This window comes from Dermacentor albipictus, chromosome 3, assembly GCF_038994185.2.
Source record: "Dermacentor albipictus isolate Rhodes 1998 colony chromosome 3, USDA_Dalb.pri_finalv2, whole genome shotgun sequence".
NCBI classification, from domain to species: domain Eukaryota; kingdom Metazoa; phylum Arthropoda; class Arachnida; order Ixodida; family Ixodidae; genus Dermacentor; species Dermacentor albipictus.
In genome coordinates, this window is record NC_091823.1 from 46,813,039 (window position 1) to 46,830,484 (window position 17,446).

The 17,446-nt window shown below is 47.9% G+C and overlaps 1 protein-coding gene across 1 annotated transcript in view; it reads left to right on the forward strand.

The window, feature by feature from the left end:
* Positions 1–4,549: 4,549 nt before the first annotated feature.
* LOC135898169 (WD repeat-containing protein 17-like) overlaps positions 4,550–17,446 on the forward strand; it is a 59,165-nt gene continuing 46,268 nt past the window's right edge. The window contains exons 1-3 of the mRNA XM_065426963.2: positions 4,550–4,802; positions 12,224–12,406; positions 13,867–14,269. Of these exons, the coding sequence (XP_065283035.1) occupies positions 12,281–12,406; positions 13,867–14,269 (529 nt within the window). The 5' untranslated portion in view covers positions 4,550–4,802; positions 12,224–12,280. The remainder of the gene's footprint in view (positions 4,803–12,223; positions 12,407–13,866; positions 14,270–17,446) is intronic.

The following is a 17,446-nucleotide window of genomic DNA, read 5'->3' on the forward strand; positions in this document are numbered from 1 at the left end:
GCTCTCCTCGTTTTCATGGCAAACGTTGACTTGTAGTATTGTTTGCTTACTCACTTGACGTTAGAAGAAGAAGAAAACGTCGAATATTACTTTTTAGAAAACCTGGCCTTGTATTTTTTTCCCCGAGAGGTCAAATTTTATTGTTTTAGTTTTTTTTATTCAGCAGTATACGCTTTCCTGAACGTTCATTGTACTGCGTTCAAGTCGCCATCTCTCTTCCGAACATTCCTTAGTGCACTATACCGGTCAGCAGAGTAAAATGACCGTTAGGGCGTTCATAACTCACTTCTTGTGCGCTTATTCGTGCGGCATGTCATACAGCTGGCTGAGCACAGAGGAAGGCAACCGCATTGCTTTAGGCACCTCTGTAAAATGTGCAGTTGAGCGCGTCTTACGGCGGTCGAAATACCGCTACAGGAGGTTTTCTGAATGGTCACTTATTCAAATCGACCTAGTCATTAAATGAACAGAAAGGTAAGTCGGACTACGTTCATTACGTGAAATATGAAGCAATGCGGCCTGGTTCATGCGTACTTGGTCAGTCCAAGCTGTTACACACGCTGCTGTATTATCGATTTTTTGAGTTCGTAGAATGTTGTTTGATCTTTGTGGCAAACCTCACTGCAGCTTCAATGCCGAACGACGCATATTGATCCGTTATGCGGTCACTAACTCTATACCGCACTGAAAGGCAGACAAAGCGAAAGGCCTTGTTGAACATAACGATAGACAGGTTAGGCTGTTCACAGAGGGCTTCGAACCCCATGTATTCTCTTACCGGAATACTGATTTGACGTATGTGATGGCGCTAAAGCCCTTGAGCGATGTAAGCACGCATCCTATGTTGTGTCACGACCGTGTCACGACTGGGAACCTCGTGGCAGGCAATCGTACCGGCAAATAACTTGCTGCTCACGTTGCGCTATGTTCGATCGATATGCACCGGGAGAATAATATTACCAGTGACTGATGACTGCGGGTGGTACAAAAAAAAAACAGAAAGTTACACCGACCATCGGTTTAACTTCTTTTCCTGATCGGTTCAGTCCTCATCGGTTTATTCAAGCCGAACTGATGAGGACTCGGAACTGGAAGGGCGCAGAGAGTTTGGCGGCTCTCCCCAACTGTGCGTGCCACGAGAAAGCTTTTTGCGTCAACACCGGAAAAGAGAAGAAGAGGTGGCCGAAGGGAGAAGACGCACTTAACGTCGGCTTCGTCTTCCGTCAATGATATTGCAGGGAAATCACCAAAAATCAGCAAAATTTGGCTACCATCTCACGCAGCAAGTTACCGGAATTCTGTTGATACCAATTTCAAGGTGAGAATCAAATTTTCGGACTTTCTGCGCCAAATTTTCGTCTGTGCCCCACCGGCAAACGCGGCGGCGGCTACCCCAAGCCTAGGCCTATAGGCGCACCTGGGGAAAAAAAGAGTACACCTGGCGCACGCCCACGCTCGCTTGCAGACGGAAGAAATTGAGGTTATCGTGCAAGAGGAGAACATTTCCCAAGAAGAATTCGAGGCCGGCACGGGCTGGAGTACCGTCGGCTCGAAAAAGCAAACAGTGGAGAGATCCGATACCAGCAATTTCGGCGTCCACCTCTCCACCGGCAGAAGGAAGCAGCAGCGTGAGCACAAGCGAAAACAGCAGTTAATCAAGGCCAGCCGCATGTCATATCTACCGAAGGGCGATTTCAAGATCATCATCCGCCCAAAGGGAGGCCGCAAAATTGGCTAATTAGCAGTGGCCTGAGTAGCCTTGTGCGTCTACCAGGTTGCTGGCATACCCGGGGAGAACAAGGAAGACGGCTCCGTGTGCCTCAAAGTACATCAGAACTTATCGTAGTGAGTACCTCCAGTGAAGCCAACGCAGACAGATGCCAAAGAGTCGAGCGCATCGTGGTCAACGGCCAGGTCTATGAGACCAACGCGTACGAATTGGCAGCCGACCTAACTTCCAAAGGAGATTCACCCCGGGACAACACCATCTAGGCCGTTACCCCTGAGAATCCTGCGGCAATCGCTGCGAAACGACTCAGCAATACCACCACGGTCCTCATGTTGTTTTCCGGACTGAAAGTTCCCACCTTCGTCCGCTACGGAGGCGCACTCATTAGGTGCGCGTTGTACGGAAAACAAGTCGACCTGGGCCACCAATGCGGCAGACTGGGCCACTGCATGGACGTGTGCCCCAGCCCGCAGGACCGCATCTGTAGAGGCGGCGACACGGCCAACCCAGGTCTCGACCACCAGTGCAACCCACCCTGCCAACTTTGCGGGGGTGAGCACTTAATGGCCGACAAGAATGGCAAGACTCGCTTCAAGGCGCCATATACACTCAAGCGACGACGATGGGAAAGACAACGACAACAGGAAAAAAGAATTCCTAGCTCCGTAAAAACCGAGCCGGGACGACGCACGCGCCCATCACAGACATTCAACAATTGGCCGAAAAAGTGATGACTGACGTCAATGAAGTAACACAGACCGTGACGCCAGAACTTCCCGTCGAGAAGATCGGCAGCCGCCTGGTGCACATGTCGGAGGGCAAACGATCACTACAGGCCAGGTGGCAGAAACAAATTTAAGACACAATAGGAACTTGAGGAAACGCCCAGCGTTGGGTCAGTTCGTGTAGTATACGCGGCAAAAACCCCGAGGTAGCGGAAGAGGTGGCGATAGCCCTGGCCATCGTTAACCCCGGTAGCAGATACATACTTAGTGACTCGCAGACGGCGGTCAGAAACTATGCACAAGGCAGCTTTTTGCTGAAGGCTGAGGCTATACTCAAAGCCAACGCGAACTATGTCACCTCAGAGGAGACGGAGGAACGACACATTATATGGTTCCCGGCCCACACGTCCCCCGACACCTCCGTACCCAACCTCAACGAGGAGGTCCACCGCGTAGCGCGAGGTCTCAAATTCCGCGCCCCCGTAGAAGGATCCTTTCCGGGGGTTGGAAATCCAACGAAGACGTGGACAGAGAGGGACAGAATGACCAGGTACTGTGACATTACGAAATTTTATCAAAACTCCAGTCGTGTTTATCCACCCCCTAACTCCAAACTCGACAGGGCCCAAGTGGTAGACTGGATGCAGTTACGAACCAAGGCCTTCCCTAACCCCGTTCATCTCAGGAGGACCTATCCAGATACCTATTCAGATGATAACTGCAAACTATGCGGCAGGGCTCACGCATCTCTTAGACACATTCTCTTTGAATGTGAGGTTATAGGTCAAAAGCGTGGCAGTTTGGGCGAGTTGGTATGTCATGACTGTATTAGGCTTGTAGCGCAGCTCGGAAGAGCAAAAAAGGAATAAGGTAGGGGTAATCAAAGGGAACGGGAAACAGAGTGAGCGCGCACTCTGTTTCCCGTTCCCTTTGATTACCCTTTTGATTATTCCTTTTTTGCTCTTCCGAGCTGCGCTACAAGCCTAATACAGTCGTGAGGTTATAGGCAGAGAAAATGCAGTCTCCCCAGCTGAAGTTGCGGCACGGTGGACGACCGCGCTGCACAGCTCAAAGCTCCAAGATCAACTCTGGGCCATTCAGGAATCCCGTGAGGTAGTGAGGAGACAGGATCTCCGGACCTCCTCAGGGGCGGTCTAGGCCCAGGCCACGAATTTGCCGGACTTTCAATAAAGTTGTCACCACCACCAACACCGAAAAATTGATGTCTAAGGAATTTTGGCATACATGGGCGTAAATTTAAAATAATAATCGATAAATCAATAAATAATAATAATAATAATAATAATAATAATAATAATAATAATAATAATAATAATAATAATAATAGTTCAATCAACTACATCAATGCGGGTGAATGGGTGCGTGTGGTCCCGTAGTGACCCTCTTAAACAAATAAATGTTAAGGCCTGACGTTCGAAAACAAGAACAAGGCAACATAAGTGACGAAAAGTAAATAAGTTATAAACCCGAGGCAATGAATACACTGGACGCTTTCATTTCTTTCTCTTTTTTTTTTCAGTTGCGAGGAGTCAACGGCTCTGCACTAAGAAAAATAATCCATAAGTCGTGAAAATTGACGCCCGGTATTCGGAGCACTCGGCACTGTGTAAAATTGGGGCCACGACTCGTTCTTGTCCCGCTTTCGCCATCATGCCGGACGGAACTTCTATACGTCCCCCAGTTGCCCGTCCATCTCCCAAATGGGAGAAATGCCCGCTCCGACCCCCGCTTTCGCCGTGGTCCCCGTACCGCTTTGCACTCTGCCGCTTACACAGCGTACAAAACAACCCCGGTAAGTGTCGGGGGCATCATTTCGGGAAGCAGCGGGAGGCCCATCAAGGGTCGCACCGCCCTTGTGGCCGCGGCCGAACGCCCACAGCACTCATCCGTCGACGATCGCCGACCGACTCACGAATGAGCGCACTTTTTTAGCGGCCGCAATCAATGAGTCGCCATGGCAGCCACCGTAGGTGCCGGGCACGACAAAAAACCCGCTGGCCCCCACGAACGCACACATGCACACTACGGCGCTCTCGGCAGGACACGGCGTCACCCGACAAGCCCGGCCGGAAAGAGAAGAGGCACAGCTTCGCCGCTGGACACCGCTGCAGGCGCTTAGTGCAGCGCCAGTTCCGCTGGCCGGATCGTTGGCTGGCCGGTGCTTGCTGCTGTTGCTTCATTGTTGTGCGACGGTCCCCAAGGGCCGAGGGTATACAGGCGGACCGTACAGCAGCAGCGTAGCCAGCGTGTCCACCCCCCCAGGCCTCGATTTAATTCCTGCGGACGTGAACTCGGCGAAGACCCGGAGCCACGTCGTCGGCCGACCGGTTAGTTTTTCACATCGACTTTCCTTGGTTTTTTTTTTGTTTTGTTTTTTGTGTGCTTGCATGGGTGTCTTATCTTTTTCTATTTGTTGCATTCTCTGACACGCCTGTTTTTGCTCCGCAGCGTCGTTCATTAGCTGTTGTAGCATGGCAGGCAACAGATAAAATCAAGAAAAGATTTTTTTCTTTTCTGTTTTCTTTTTCCTAAACTGGCCGAGTGCATTAAGACAACTGGAGGCTACAGCGCATATACTTCACGGAAATTTCACAAGGCAACAGCGCTTGGAAAGGGCCGTGCTAGTCGCTGCGAGAGCATGTTTCTGAAGGATAGTGCAAAAGGCTTGACTTCAACGTGGAAAGACACTACACGGACGCCCATGTTCTGTCTTTGTCTTCCAGTCCTGCCAAGCAGTTCTTCCCGGCCCAGCTTATAAAGTAGGAAATTTGACTTTGCCGCCGCTTCATTTGGATAACTTAAGACTAATGCACAATGTTCATAAAAGGAAACACGCGAGCTCGTGGAAAACAGCCTCATCGACCGCATGCAGTGTGGCACTGCGGTGGGATGCGAAAGCAGAGATGCACACAGTTCCGTATTCCGCTAGCGCCTCGGCCGACTTGCTTTTTCTTTAACCCTGATCCTTCTTGCACACGCCTGCAGACAATTATATTACTTGAAATAGAGATTGAAACTTCGAAAACAATGAGCATGGCCACTAGCATGACTGCCTTATCAGACTCTTCCGTTCTTCGTTCGCGTGCAGTATCGACACAGAAAGAAGGAAACGCGCAAGCAGGTGTGCAGGCAGTAGAAAGAACGTCACCACCTTCTCCTTTTCGCACCTCGCCGCAGGGCAGCACGACACGATTCACGACGAAGCTGTTTACCCAGGCCCTCGCGTGTTTCCTTCCATAAAGATGACTATTCACCCGCCGCGGTTCCTTAGTGGCTATGCTGTTGGGCTGCTAAGCGCGAGGTCGCGAGAGCGAATCCCGGCCACGGTGGCTGCATTTCGATGAGGACGACGTGCGATAACACCCGTGTGCTTAGATTTAGGTACTAGTCAAAGAACCCCAGGTGGTCGAAATTATTCCGCAGGCCTCCGCTACGGCGTTCCTCATAAGTAAAGCGTGATTTTGGCACGTGAAACCCGATCATTTCTGAACCTACAAACTACGAGAGCGCGTGAGCTGCTCGTCAGAGTGCTTGTTTTTACAGCGGAACTGTTATACGCTAGGTTCTGGCGGTTTTCGCGTAGGCAAAAAAGCTGGCGGCAACTCCAGAGCTAAAAGAGCTAAAACATAAAGCAAAAGCGCACAAGCAGGTATGCCGCAGCTTCGTTCAATCGCGAGAAGTGACAAAACGTGTTGTGATTAAAAAAAATATTGCAATAAGAAAAGTAAAACCGTAAGACACTTTAGTATGGATTGCCACTTGACGTCACCGGTTCTACAGGCAAACCACGTAACCTTATCTCAGTTCCCTTCCACCCGTGCACTGGGTAGGCCACGTACGGTGAGAACTGTGGAAGAACAGCACGCCTACGAAGGACACCGTCGTGAACAGAAACGGTAATGTGCGCGGCGATGGCGGGCGGCACGTAATATGGACGAAGATCATGCCGCAAACGCCAAGCGTATGCACCATTGGTTAGATAATCCCTACCGACTCCACTCCCATCGTAATTGCAGGTGATTTCAAGATAGACGTGTCTCGGCCAGACGGAAAGTAGTTCGTGGCGTATCTCTTGGAAAGGTTCGGCATTCAAAGTTACGCAAACACCAGTGTCCCCACGACGCGTAATCGGCCGTGTATAGACCTCACATTGGCCAAGAGCCTTTCCAGTGTCGCGACAGAGCCACTGGCCGTATATCATAGCGATCATAAAGCGATAGTCACCTTAGCGACAAAACAATAAATCCCAAAAAGCAAACAAAAGGTTGAAAATCAAAAAAGGATTGAATATGCAATTTATTAAAACAACAAAAAATGTAAAAAAAACGAAATGATTTGTGGTACGTGTATTTTATTTTCAATCAACATATTTATTATGAACATAGTTATCACCGTATATACAACTCGACTGGTCCCCCACTTTCACAGAGAAAAAGGGCTCTGAATTTTTCCTGTCTTATCTCCTCATGTTATTCTCCTTTGCTCATTGAACAATCTGTTTGGGGAGAAGCCGGCTTTTCAACATTTCCAGTGTCGTTTTACTCACCCACTTCTTCACTATCTTCCGTGTTTACTGTCATAAAGCCTGTGGCTCAACTTTTGCCTGTATGTGTCAAGAGAAGAGAAAGCAAGGGCAGGAAAGGCAGGGAGGTCAACCAGAAGAGCCCTCAGTTTGCTTCTAGGTCACACGAATAAGTGAGATGAAGTCAGTTACTTTCTTTTTCTTTGTGTTGTGTTTGTGATGCAGAATGTTACAACTTACAAAGGGTCTTTTTCTTTCCCTTTTCTTCTTCTTGCGATGATGTTATATTGCTACTAAGATTAGTTGCCGACAGCTGGACCGCTGCCTCTGTAATAGGGGCCGAGGGGGCTTATCAAGCTTCTTATGCCGTTTTCTTCTGTCATCTCCATGTACTCAATGTACAAGTTAAAACTGCAAATTATTCCTGAGTGAGCGCGTATGCGTACATTTGCCTATCTGTGATCATAGAAGACATCTTTTCCCGTGATTAACAATAATTACAGTCACCTCAAGCCTTAAGCACTGGTAACCAACTACTGCGCAGCTTTATTTTGGCACTGTGCCTCTCGGGAAGTTTTATGGGTTTCTAGAAGAGGTATTCATGTACATGGTGTCCCAACAAACATCCATGCCTTCATAAAGAATGTAGCGAAACCTACAAAATAGTTCTGCACCCTTGTTGTCATGTACCTTGACCAATTCAGCTTATTTGTGTTCCGTATAGTTAGTGTATTGGCAGGAATTAGAAAAAATCTTCTTTTAGTATTCAGCTCTGCGACTATGTTGAAATGAGAGCCTGAGTAGCCAACCCGACAGTTAGTCTGGTTACTATCTCTGTCATTCACCTCTTGTTTTATCTTAAAATGCTTTAGAAAACATCAAACCTGATTAAAACAGTGACAGAAGTCGTCCGTTTCACTGCTTTAAACACGTATGTCCCACTTGAAGGAGAAGAGGTTCTGTGGCACAATGTACGACATACAGATTCGGCAAAAAGTTATTGCTTACTGTTACCGCTGTCGTTCAGGCCAACTGCGAGCCTTTCTGGCTGCAGGATAATTCAGGATGCTTGTGGCCGTAGCAGCGGCAGTTGCACGCATTCACCAGGTTGGCACGTATCTGGGAGGGTAGCTTCAACTCTCAAGTTGTAGAGCTGTGCCGCTCTCAACAGTCACATACTCGTTTTACTAATTAGATCCTCTGTCCTCAACTGAACCCTGCCTCGCCGGGTTTATTCCAAGCCAATTCCGCTTCACTTCCACTTCCTCTGCCCTTCGCGAGCTGTTTTTCGCGGTGGATTCTGGCATTTTACGGCCAGAGGTTCCAGACATGGAATCACGTTTGAAGTACCTTTCTTTCTATCCGACTCTTTCAGCCGTCATAAATTTACATTAAATGAGTCCACGAGCCCGAGTACGAATCCGGAGGCCACGCGAGTGGCAAATCTGTTCCCAATTAATATGCAGAGCTGTGAGCACTTCCAAGTGCGCATTGAGACAAGATTTTCGCACGATTTTCGCACGGCGCTCTCTGCAAACGGTGCTCTTTAAAAAAACAAACACCGACTGCAGGGCGCGTCAGCCGAGCTAGAGCGCCGTTTGCGCCGGCAAGTGGAAGCTGTTTGACCGACGGCTTAAGCCCGGCGCGTCGGCGGCTTTTGGCGCGCCTGGCTCGCTCTTGATAAGCGCAGGGCGTGTCGGCCAGATGGCGCTGTCAGCCGCCCGGAAGTTAATCGCGTTCACTAACGACCCACACGTGTGCTTTCACTTGCCTCTCCGTGTACATTTAGTAATTGCGTACATGCTCAGCTTGACAGTTCGCAATAGTTGTGCGTTGGTTGTACTTGCGCTCCATCCTGCGCGGTAGCTCGGCGACTATGGTTTCCGGCCATCGAGCAAGAGGTCGCGAGCTTGAGTCCCTGGCCATTGTCGACATTCCTATAACCAAGGAGTGCTAAACAGATGTTTAACTTGGGATTATGTGCAGGAGCCTAGAGTTGTCAAAATTTATTGATGCGAAAGCATCAAATGGCCCACTGAGCGAAGAATCCGGTGTCTGTAGCAGCGAAACGGCACCTAAATTCCCATTGGCTGCAACGCCACGTCAGGAGGGCGCCTCAACGGAGTAGACACTGTGATGCGACTCCGCGGGTCGAGACGGGTTGTCGTCGGCGAGGCAGTCGCGTGACACGCCCGTGTGGCTGCCGCCGTCTCGCTCTCGGAAGCTGGCACGCGGTCCCCGTCTCTCTCACCCCCACTGGGTTTAGCTGCTGCGCGCGCCTGCCGGCCTTGGTGGCCGCTGCTGCCTCCTCGGTCTCTCGTCGCGCAAAACGTCGGTGGCCTGCGGCGTTGGCTGCTGCTGGTTTCTCGCTAGCCCAGCACGTACCTTTTTGGTAAATTACTCGCAGCGTAAAACTCCAAGGACAGCTCAGCAGCGTTCAATTGGACATTATTGCGTTCGCATTCACAACTCATCAGAAATGCTTAGGTGTCCTCGGATAGTATTTAAAGTCAGCACACGAGAAGGGAGAACTGCAGGAACTATGGCATACAATTAAGGGTGGCGACACAAGAAACACAAGGAGAGAATCTGAAAGCACCACAACAGAAACGTTAATCAAGCTATTGACCCTGCCGCCGCTTACTTTAGCATGTACTTCGTTTGTGTGCCCTGGCTACGATGTCCAACGCCTCTCTCTGCGGGCAACTTTACGCAGACTGGACTCGAGACCTTTTACCAAGTCAAAGATACTCGGACCGTGGCCACACCCATCACTGGCTCGAAAAGCGATTCGTGCACTAGTGCGGTACTTGAAGTGCACGGACTTAACAGACCATTTATAGTGTCCTTTTGTATGGTGTCCCTCCAACATGTACTCAGTGCTTACTTTCTCCCTTTCTTCCGCTTTCTATTCCCCTTTCCCCCACCCCCAGTGTAGGGTAGCAAACCGGATGCTGTTCTGGTTGACCTCCCTGCCTTTCCTACCCTTGTTTTCTCTCTCTCTCGTTTGTGTGAATAAACCGCCAGTTGATAGCGCATTTGTCATTCGTGTTAATTCCTACTTTTGCCTTGCCGTCCGTGTTGTTAGAATGTCGACCTTAGCGCAGTGTTGTTACAAGTGACCTCAGCGCAGTCGAAATCCAGAGACCTCCATAAACGGATGTCTCTTTCATTCCCTGTTTAAGGTCCTGATCGTTAAACCACAATCTCTAGTTAATTGCGCCACCAAATCAAAGCAGCGAACTTGACTTTTCGAGGGGATAGACAACTGGGCAAGTTGATGTTGGTACATGGCTGATAAAAACAGTGCACTGAAACCGTAGACGAGGAAAGGCATAGACTCAACGCAAGCGCTTTTATTATGTTTTGCCTCTATTAATCTCCGTTTCCAATGCGCTGTTTTAAAGTGAAGCTTTCATTGTGAGCCCTCCCTGATTTTCCTTACAATGGCTGCTGGGTGCTTCTGCCTTGCCGAATAGCTCACACTTGAAAATTTAAAAAATATTTTATTACTTGCCCGGTGGTGAAATGGAATCTCTATCCTTCAGAACTGCAGCCCGATGCTTATAACCATTAGGCCATAATCACATATATTTATACCTTACCAAGGCCTACCAACTTTAAAAGACTGCCGCCTGTGTCGCAATGCATAGGGCCGGTGTGTGTAAGCACGTTCACGCGCGTCAGTTTCCTTTAAGCGAAAGAAGCAGAAATAAAATTAACTGTGTCGCGAAAGATTCGCTTCATTTGCGGTTCCAAGATGTGCGTCGGATCTGCAAATATTTATTAGCCATGAAGCAGAGGTCGCTCCGTCGCCTCCTTATTTTCGTTACTAACAGCTTCTGCAATGAATTGGCAATGTCGTTGATGTTTTAAACATGTGTATAAGCATGTGAAGGCGACCTTAGTAAACACTGTCTATAATCTTCTGCCGCGAAGTATGGAAAAATGTATTCGAAGGCTGGCTGTCAGAGACAGACAGAAAACGTTCAAAGGAAAGCCTAGACTCGTATTTCTCAAGCCTCTGCAGACAGGTGTTTTCCAGACGTCTAGAAGGCGTTCGATCACGGTAGCTCACGCAGAACAGCGAATGCTCTAGTCAGTGTAGCGAAAGATCAAACAATACAAAGTAAGAAAGCGAAAGCCACCGATGTTAACCTAAATGTTCACAAACGAAAAGCTCTTCATGTGATATTATTGTTTATGTCGCAAGTAACTTCGATATTCAGCTCGCCCAGCAAGAAAATTGCATAAAACAGCAGCATTATCGCCATGGCAAAACGCGCTGCCTCTACAAAAAAAGGGGGGGGGGAGACGCCGTAACCCCCCCGTTCCGAAACTTACCAAGAACACTCCTTGGGAGCTTTTTTAGGAATCATTTCTGGTGTTGACGGAGCTCGATGTTTTGTGTAACGTTCACACATGCCCTGGCTTCTTTAAATATGAGTCGACGTCTGCTTTTCACAGGTTGTATTTGTTTACTGCTGACGTTGTTAAACTGACAGAATGTTCCCGCCGTTTTGGCATTACCTTGGGTTTCTCATGTTTATTTTACATTCATATTGAATGTTTCTTTGTTCGTAAGTGAGTGAGTGAAAACTTTACTGAGCTCTAGTAATTGTTTTTCAGCGGCTGGGGTGGATTCTTCAGTGTAGCCTTCCTTCTTGTGTCTTCACCCGCTGCTTCGTCCGTCCTCTATCGCAATGATCGGCTGCCCCTCAGTCCAGGGCTCCACTGGCCTCTGCTGTCCATCGTGCACTCCGTATTAGACCTAGCTGGTCTTCGCAGCGGTCGCTGGACAGTAGTTCCTCCCATTGGCCCGCACTTGGGTGTGATATAATTGGGACTACGTCAGTTTCTTGAATTTTTCTTATTACTGATGATGTATTTGCTTGTATAATGTTGAACTTTGTATTCTTACAAATTATTGTTTATATTACAATGTATGTATATGTACTGTTACTGTTGTTGAACTTTATCTGAATGTTCGCTTACCTAATAGTTTGCCCGATCTATGCGGCTGCAATGCCGCCAAGTTGATTTATGCTTTAACGGCTTTGTCATGCTTTTACCGGAGGCGCCTGTCTGCTATCACGCATATGTGATGGTTCAATCTTTTATTTGCAATTTAATTGACTAACACAGCTGGTGCGTCTTGCGTGTTTGTGTTAAGTGCGTAGAAGATGATCAGATAATGATGCAGCTGTCCTACGCTTTCCTTTTTAGGTCCACATGCATCCCCTCATCTAGCAGTGCTTAAGTGGGCAAGCGTGAGCCGGCAAGATGAGTTCGGTCATGCGCCAGATCGGTCTGCTTGCCGCCGGCTGCCAGACATGGCACGTCAACGTGGCAAGCTTCAGCGGCCATCGTTTCGCTTATGCTGCCACGCTCGCCGTCTACATATACGAGGTACAATATCTGGTAGAAGCTTGATCTCTTCTTTCGTAACCACCTGGACGCTGCTTGTAGAAGCGGAGAATGATTTGAATAAGTTTACAATTTTGCGTATTCCGATTATCTCGGGAGGCCATACGGAGCTTATCGTACGCCGCAGCTTATCTGTTCACTTAGTTAAGCTCTGAAAATATAAGTTATGATCATCGATGTCACCTAACTCATTATACAATAACAAAATGAACACACAGCTGTGTGTGTCTGTTCTGTTGTCCGTCTATGATGCGCGGGGAAACATCGCTAATGCAGTACGAACTGAACATAGGTAAGCAGTGATTATATATTTATTTCTTGTAGGTAAGTTATTATGTTCTAATTATACGAGCGTCGTGTTTCTGAGACGAAGGTTATTTTGCGGTAGCTCAGAAGGAGGTTAAAGGTAGGGAGGTCAACCAGACGTACGTCCGGTGAACGGGTTTAAGGGTGGTTTAACGGTAGCTAAGCGGGGGTGGTGTGCTGCTGAGCTAGAGGTGGCGGACTCGATGTCAGTGGCGGCGACAGCATACTGATGGGGACGCATTGCATCGTACGCTCATCTACTATACATTAGGTGCACGTTAAGTGCTCTACGTGGTCAAAATTAATACGGAGTTCCCCACTACGGCATGTCTCATAGTCGGATCATAACACTGGATCATAACTACCGCCTTTTATATTTATTTTTACTTATTACTTTATTGTGGGAAGCGCTTGTCCACGTGCTTCACATGTGTCGGAGTTGTTTAGACCTTTCTGACACCATATACCCATGCGCTAATTATTCAATCTTTCGCAATATCTTCTGTTCTGTGAGCGGCCCTGTACTTGCTGATGCAACGACAGGCCCGAGATGTTTTGTTATTGCGACAAAGCAGCAAATCACAGTTCAGCCGTAAGGGGATTTTTTGTTTTTTACTAGCGAGAATAAAGGGACCAGAGGGGCTTGACTGTTGTTAGTTACAAACACATGGAAGACACACACTGCAGTTAAGACACAGAAAGCATAGGAGAAATTAACTGTTACCGCGCTTTGTTGTAATGTAGAAATAATAAGGAAGCGTGAAACGAGAATGGACGGAAGCACAACTTGCCGCAGATGGCAGCCTTAATCCATATCTGTCGCATTACGCGTGCAGTGGTTTATCAATTCTTCTTGGGTCTCCCTGTACATTTGTGTATGCATACAGCGTTACCCCTGGTAGAGTTGTGACAACGTTTGTTAGTTGCGCCTTTCAAATGGGTGCTTGCTGTAAGCCCACGTAGACACTGTACGCTCACGTAGACACTGTACGCTCACGTAGACACTGTACGCTCACGTAGACACTGTACGCTCACGTAGACACTGTACGCTCACGTAGACACTGTACGCTCACGTAGACACTGTACGCTCACGTAGACACTGTACGCTCACGTAGACACTGTACCTGCGCGCGCAGATGGACGAGTCCAACGGCGAGTTCAAGCTGCGCGCCATCATGGCCGAGCACAAGCGCACCGTGACGGCCATCGACTGGCACCCGACGCGCCAGGAGTGGATCGCCAGCGGCAGCCTCGACCCCGTCGTGTGCGTCTGGGACATCGGCCAGCGGCAGCTGGTGGCGTCGCTGCGCGAGCCCCTCTGCCTGCCGCTGTTGCTGTCGTGGCGGCCCGACGCTCGCGACACGATCGCCTACCTGTCGGGTCGCGGCCCGCTCCACTCGTGGTCCGTGCCCGAGGGCCCGCGCGAGCCGTGGCGGGAGACGGCGCAGTTCTCGAGCGTCGTCACTCAGATGGCGTGGCACCCGTCGGGAAAGCTGGCCTTCGGACACCAGGACGGCTCCCTGTCCGTCCTGCAGAGCGGTGAGTTTCGTGCGCCTTATTGCCAAGGCTGTGTTACGTCTGTGGAGGTGGAGCTTGCCCTCGACTCTGATAAGCCTACAGCATTTCGTTGGCCGGTGGCTGGATGGATGGATGTTATGAGCGTCCCCTTTGGAACGGGGCGGTGGGTTGCGCCACCAAGCTCTTGCTACTATACTGCCTAATATTCTACCTAGGTTAAACAATGGAAAAAGACAAAAAAAAAACACTATGTACCACAAAGTCGTGGCGTTTGCGTCTTCGGAGCGCCACCTTTCAAATCTAACTTGTGGCCGCGGTGACTTTGTAGTGATGGCGTTTCGTGGGTTCGGGTTCGATTCCCGGCTGCGGCGTAAAAGCAAAATGCGAAAAAAGTGTACCGTGCATTGTGCTTGCGTTAGATACCTCCATGGTGGTCAAAGTTAACCCGAGTTCTCCTTCACTGTGTGACACCCTTGTGTTGCTGTCTTTCCGAGCTGACTTTCAGTTTTAGTGCGGCTTTAGTGTACTCATGTGTCTGGATTTTTAGGTTTTTATGATTTGGAGTCGACCTTTAGTTTTAATGCGTTGATTTCTTTTAATGTCCATTTGAGAAGTAGTAGCGGCCACCATCTAAAGGTGGCATCTCCTAAGTACAATATAATTCATAAATAAATAAAATAAAGGGGATTGAAATTATGATACGAGCCCCGCTTCTTTCCTTCTTTTTTTCAAATGGTTTGCTACTCGGCATATAAGAGTGGTTAACGCGTGCCGGTGTTCGCGGTTTATGATGACCCCTAGATTTTATTGACAAGTAATTCGATGCAAAGTCGCGGAAGGCAGTGCTTACACCTGTGTATATTTTTTCCAAGCTTTCTTCTCCGTCGATAGCTTGTAACAAGAACTTTTCAAGCTGTTCGAAACATCATGGGACACTGCGTTGCATAGCAGTACTCTCAACACGCCCGTAAGACATTAGACACGCATGAAGCGCAGTTCCGTGTCAAAAACAAGAAATGGCATGATATATAGATCTACGAACATACCTAGTCACGTATTGTGTAGTTACGCCGTATTATCTATCGTACTCCCTATTGAAATGTTGCACGTGCAGAGCAATAACGCCATCTTTTCAGTGCCATTCTTAATAGAAACAAGATGCATAGTCTATATAGTCTATATAGTCTACATAGTCTATAGACTATAGTCTATATAGTCTACATATATAGTCTATAGTCTTACATAGTCTATATCCGTTCCATAAAGATCGCACTTAAAACGTATGAAGAATGCGCGAAATTGTTGGACAGCATATTGGAGCGTTTCAGCGCAGACGTTTTTGCGCGTAACGGAATAAAATCGATTCTTCATGTCGGGCGAGCCGCACTGGCAAGGGGAAAGAGGCAGTCACTCTTAAAAATGACAGGGCCGTTTACCGCGATGAACGATGAGCAAACAAGCGGGCACAGGTCAACCATGCGGGTCCGGACATCGCAGGAATTCATCTGTTATTGCGTGTCCACGCACGGCTCAGTGGAGTCGGAACTTACACAAGACATGTTAAAGAAATTCAATACCCGCATTTTAGCGATGGCCGTTGTGGTTCCGGTTCTCTCGCTATTGATCCTAGAGCGGTATGCATTGCGATCCCAGTGCCTTGACGCGCTTGCTGTAGAAATGAGAAGGGGGAGGAGCTGGAACGGGCAGGGGGAGATGAAGAGGAAGCTCATTACAAGGACTTCCTTTGTGAAGCTCTCAGGTCAATAAAAAAATTCGGGCGAGAAGTGGTGCCTGCGTGTCTGCAGGTCACCTATATGCCTTTGACGTGAGGAATGTTGCTTAACCCTTGCTGTGCACACATCATTCACCCTTTCTTCTTTTTCATTTAAGATTGAAGAACACAAAGCCCTTGCAAATACCGCTGACTAATAAGATCAAAGGATTCGAGTGCGCTCTACATTCAACAGAGGAAGCTACTTCTGGCTAAGCGTTCTTATGAGTACCTTATTTCGCGCACTCTTGTGGAGATAATTTTCCGCATATCACGTGCAAAGGAGTGGCGAAACAAACACAGGCATTAGTCAAACATTCGCATCAGTGGTGCATTCTTCGTATGTTTTGTTTTCAGGTTTTATTTACGGTGGAGCCACTACTTAGTACGATCCGAAGGCCTATATGCTAAACAAAAAGAAAGCCTTGGTGACGTAAGTGGGGTGAGGTTGAGCTGGTAACTTTTAAGAAGCCGCAGGAAATCGTTTGCACGTAATCTTTTAGCTAAATGGGTTGACGAGTTTTATTTGTTTAATCACCAATCGATCGTTTGATCCATCAATCGACGAATGAATGAATGAATGAATGAATGAATGAATGAATGAATGAATGAATGAATGAATGAATGAATGAATGAATGAATGAATGAATGAATGAATGAATGAATGAATGAATGAATGAATGGCCCATCATTTAACGGGTCATTGAAAGGATAAGAATGAGTGGGTGGACGGGTAGGCGTGGCCGGGTGCTTAACTGCCAGTACAGGTGTGATTTGGCTTTCAAGAAGCGCCAGAAATTGTTCCACTCGCAAGGTCTAAATTTTTGCACCTTAAGGTTAGGCGCTGGCTTAATACACGGCTAACAAGCTTACATTTAAGGCTGACAAAAATTTTATTGAACACGACAGTTAGCTCAAGCTAGTTCGACGATGACAGAAGCCGTTGTTAAAAACTAATAATTCTGACCACTTCGTGCACCCCTGAGTACGTGATACGAAACTTTCAAAGCGATAGGTATCAAAGTTTATTTCATTCATTCTTTTTTGTGTGTGTGTATGTGTCGTCTGTCGCAGCTATAATCGATTTTACTTGCCACAATATGTCACTGAAAAAGAAAACCTAATTTGTCCCCGTCAACAATTTGATCTTACCTCCTAAGGGTATGGATGTTAGCCATGAGACAAACAAGCACTAGTACGGGTGCAAAAGTATTTACTGCGTACGCCTCCTGTATAATATCCCAGATATTAAATATCAATCTCACGTTAGGTAAGCGACGTCTACTAACCGCGACACCTCTTTCCTGAAAGAAAGGGTGTCATGACCTAATTGTAACACATTCATGACAAACCGTCACACAAATTTCCCCATTAGAGAAAAACAACTTTGCAGATGCGTAGACATTCGAGAAACTCGTACATCAGAC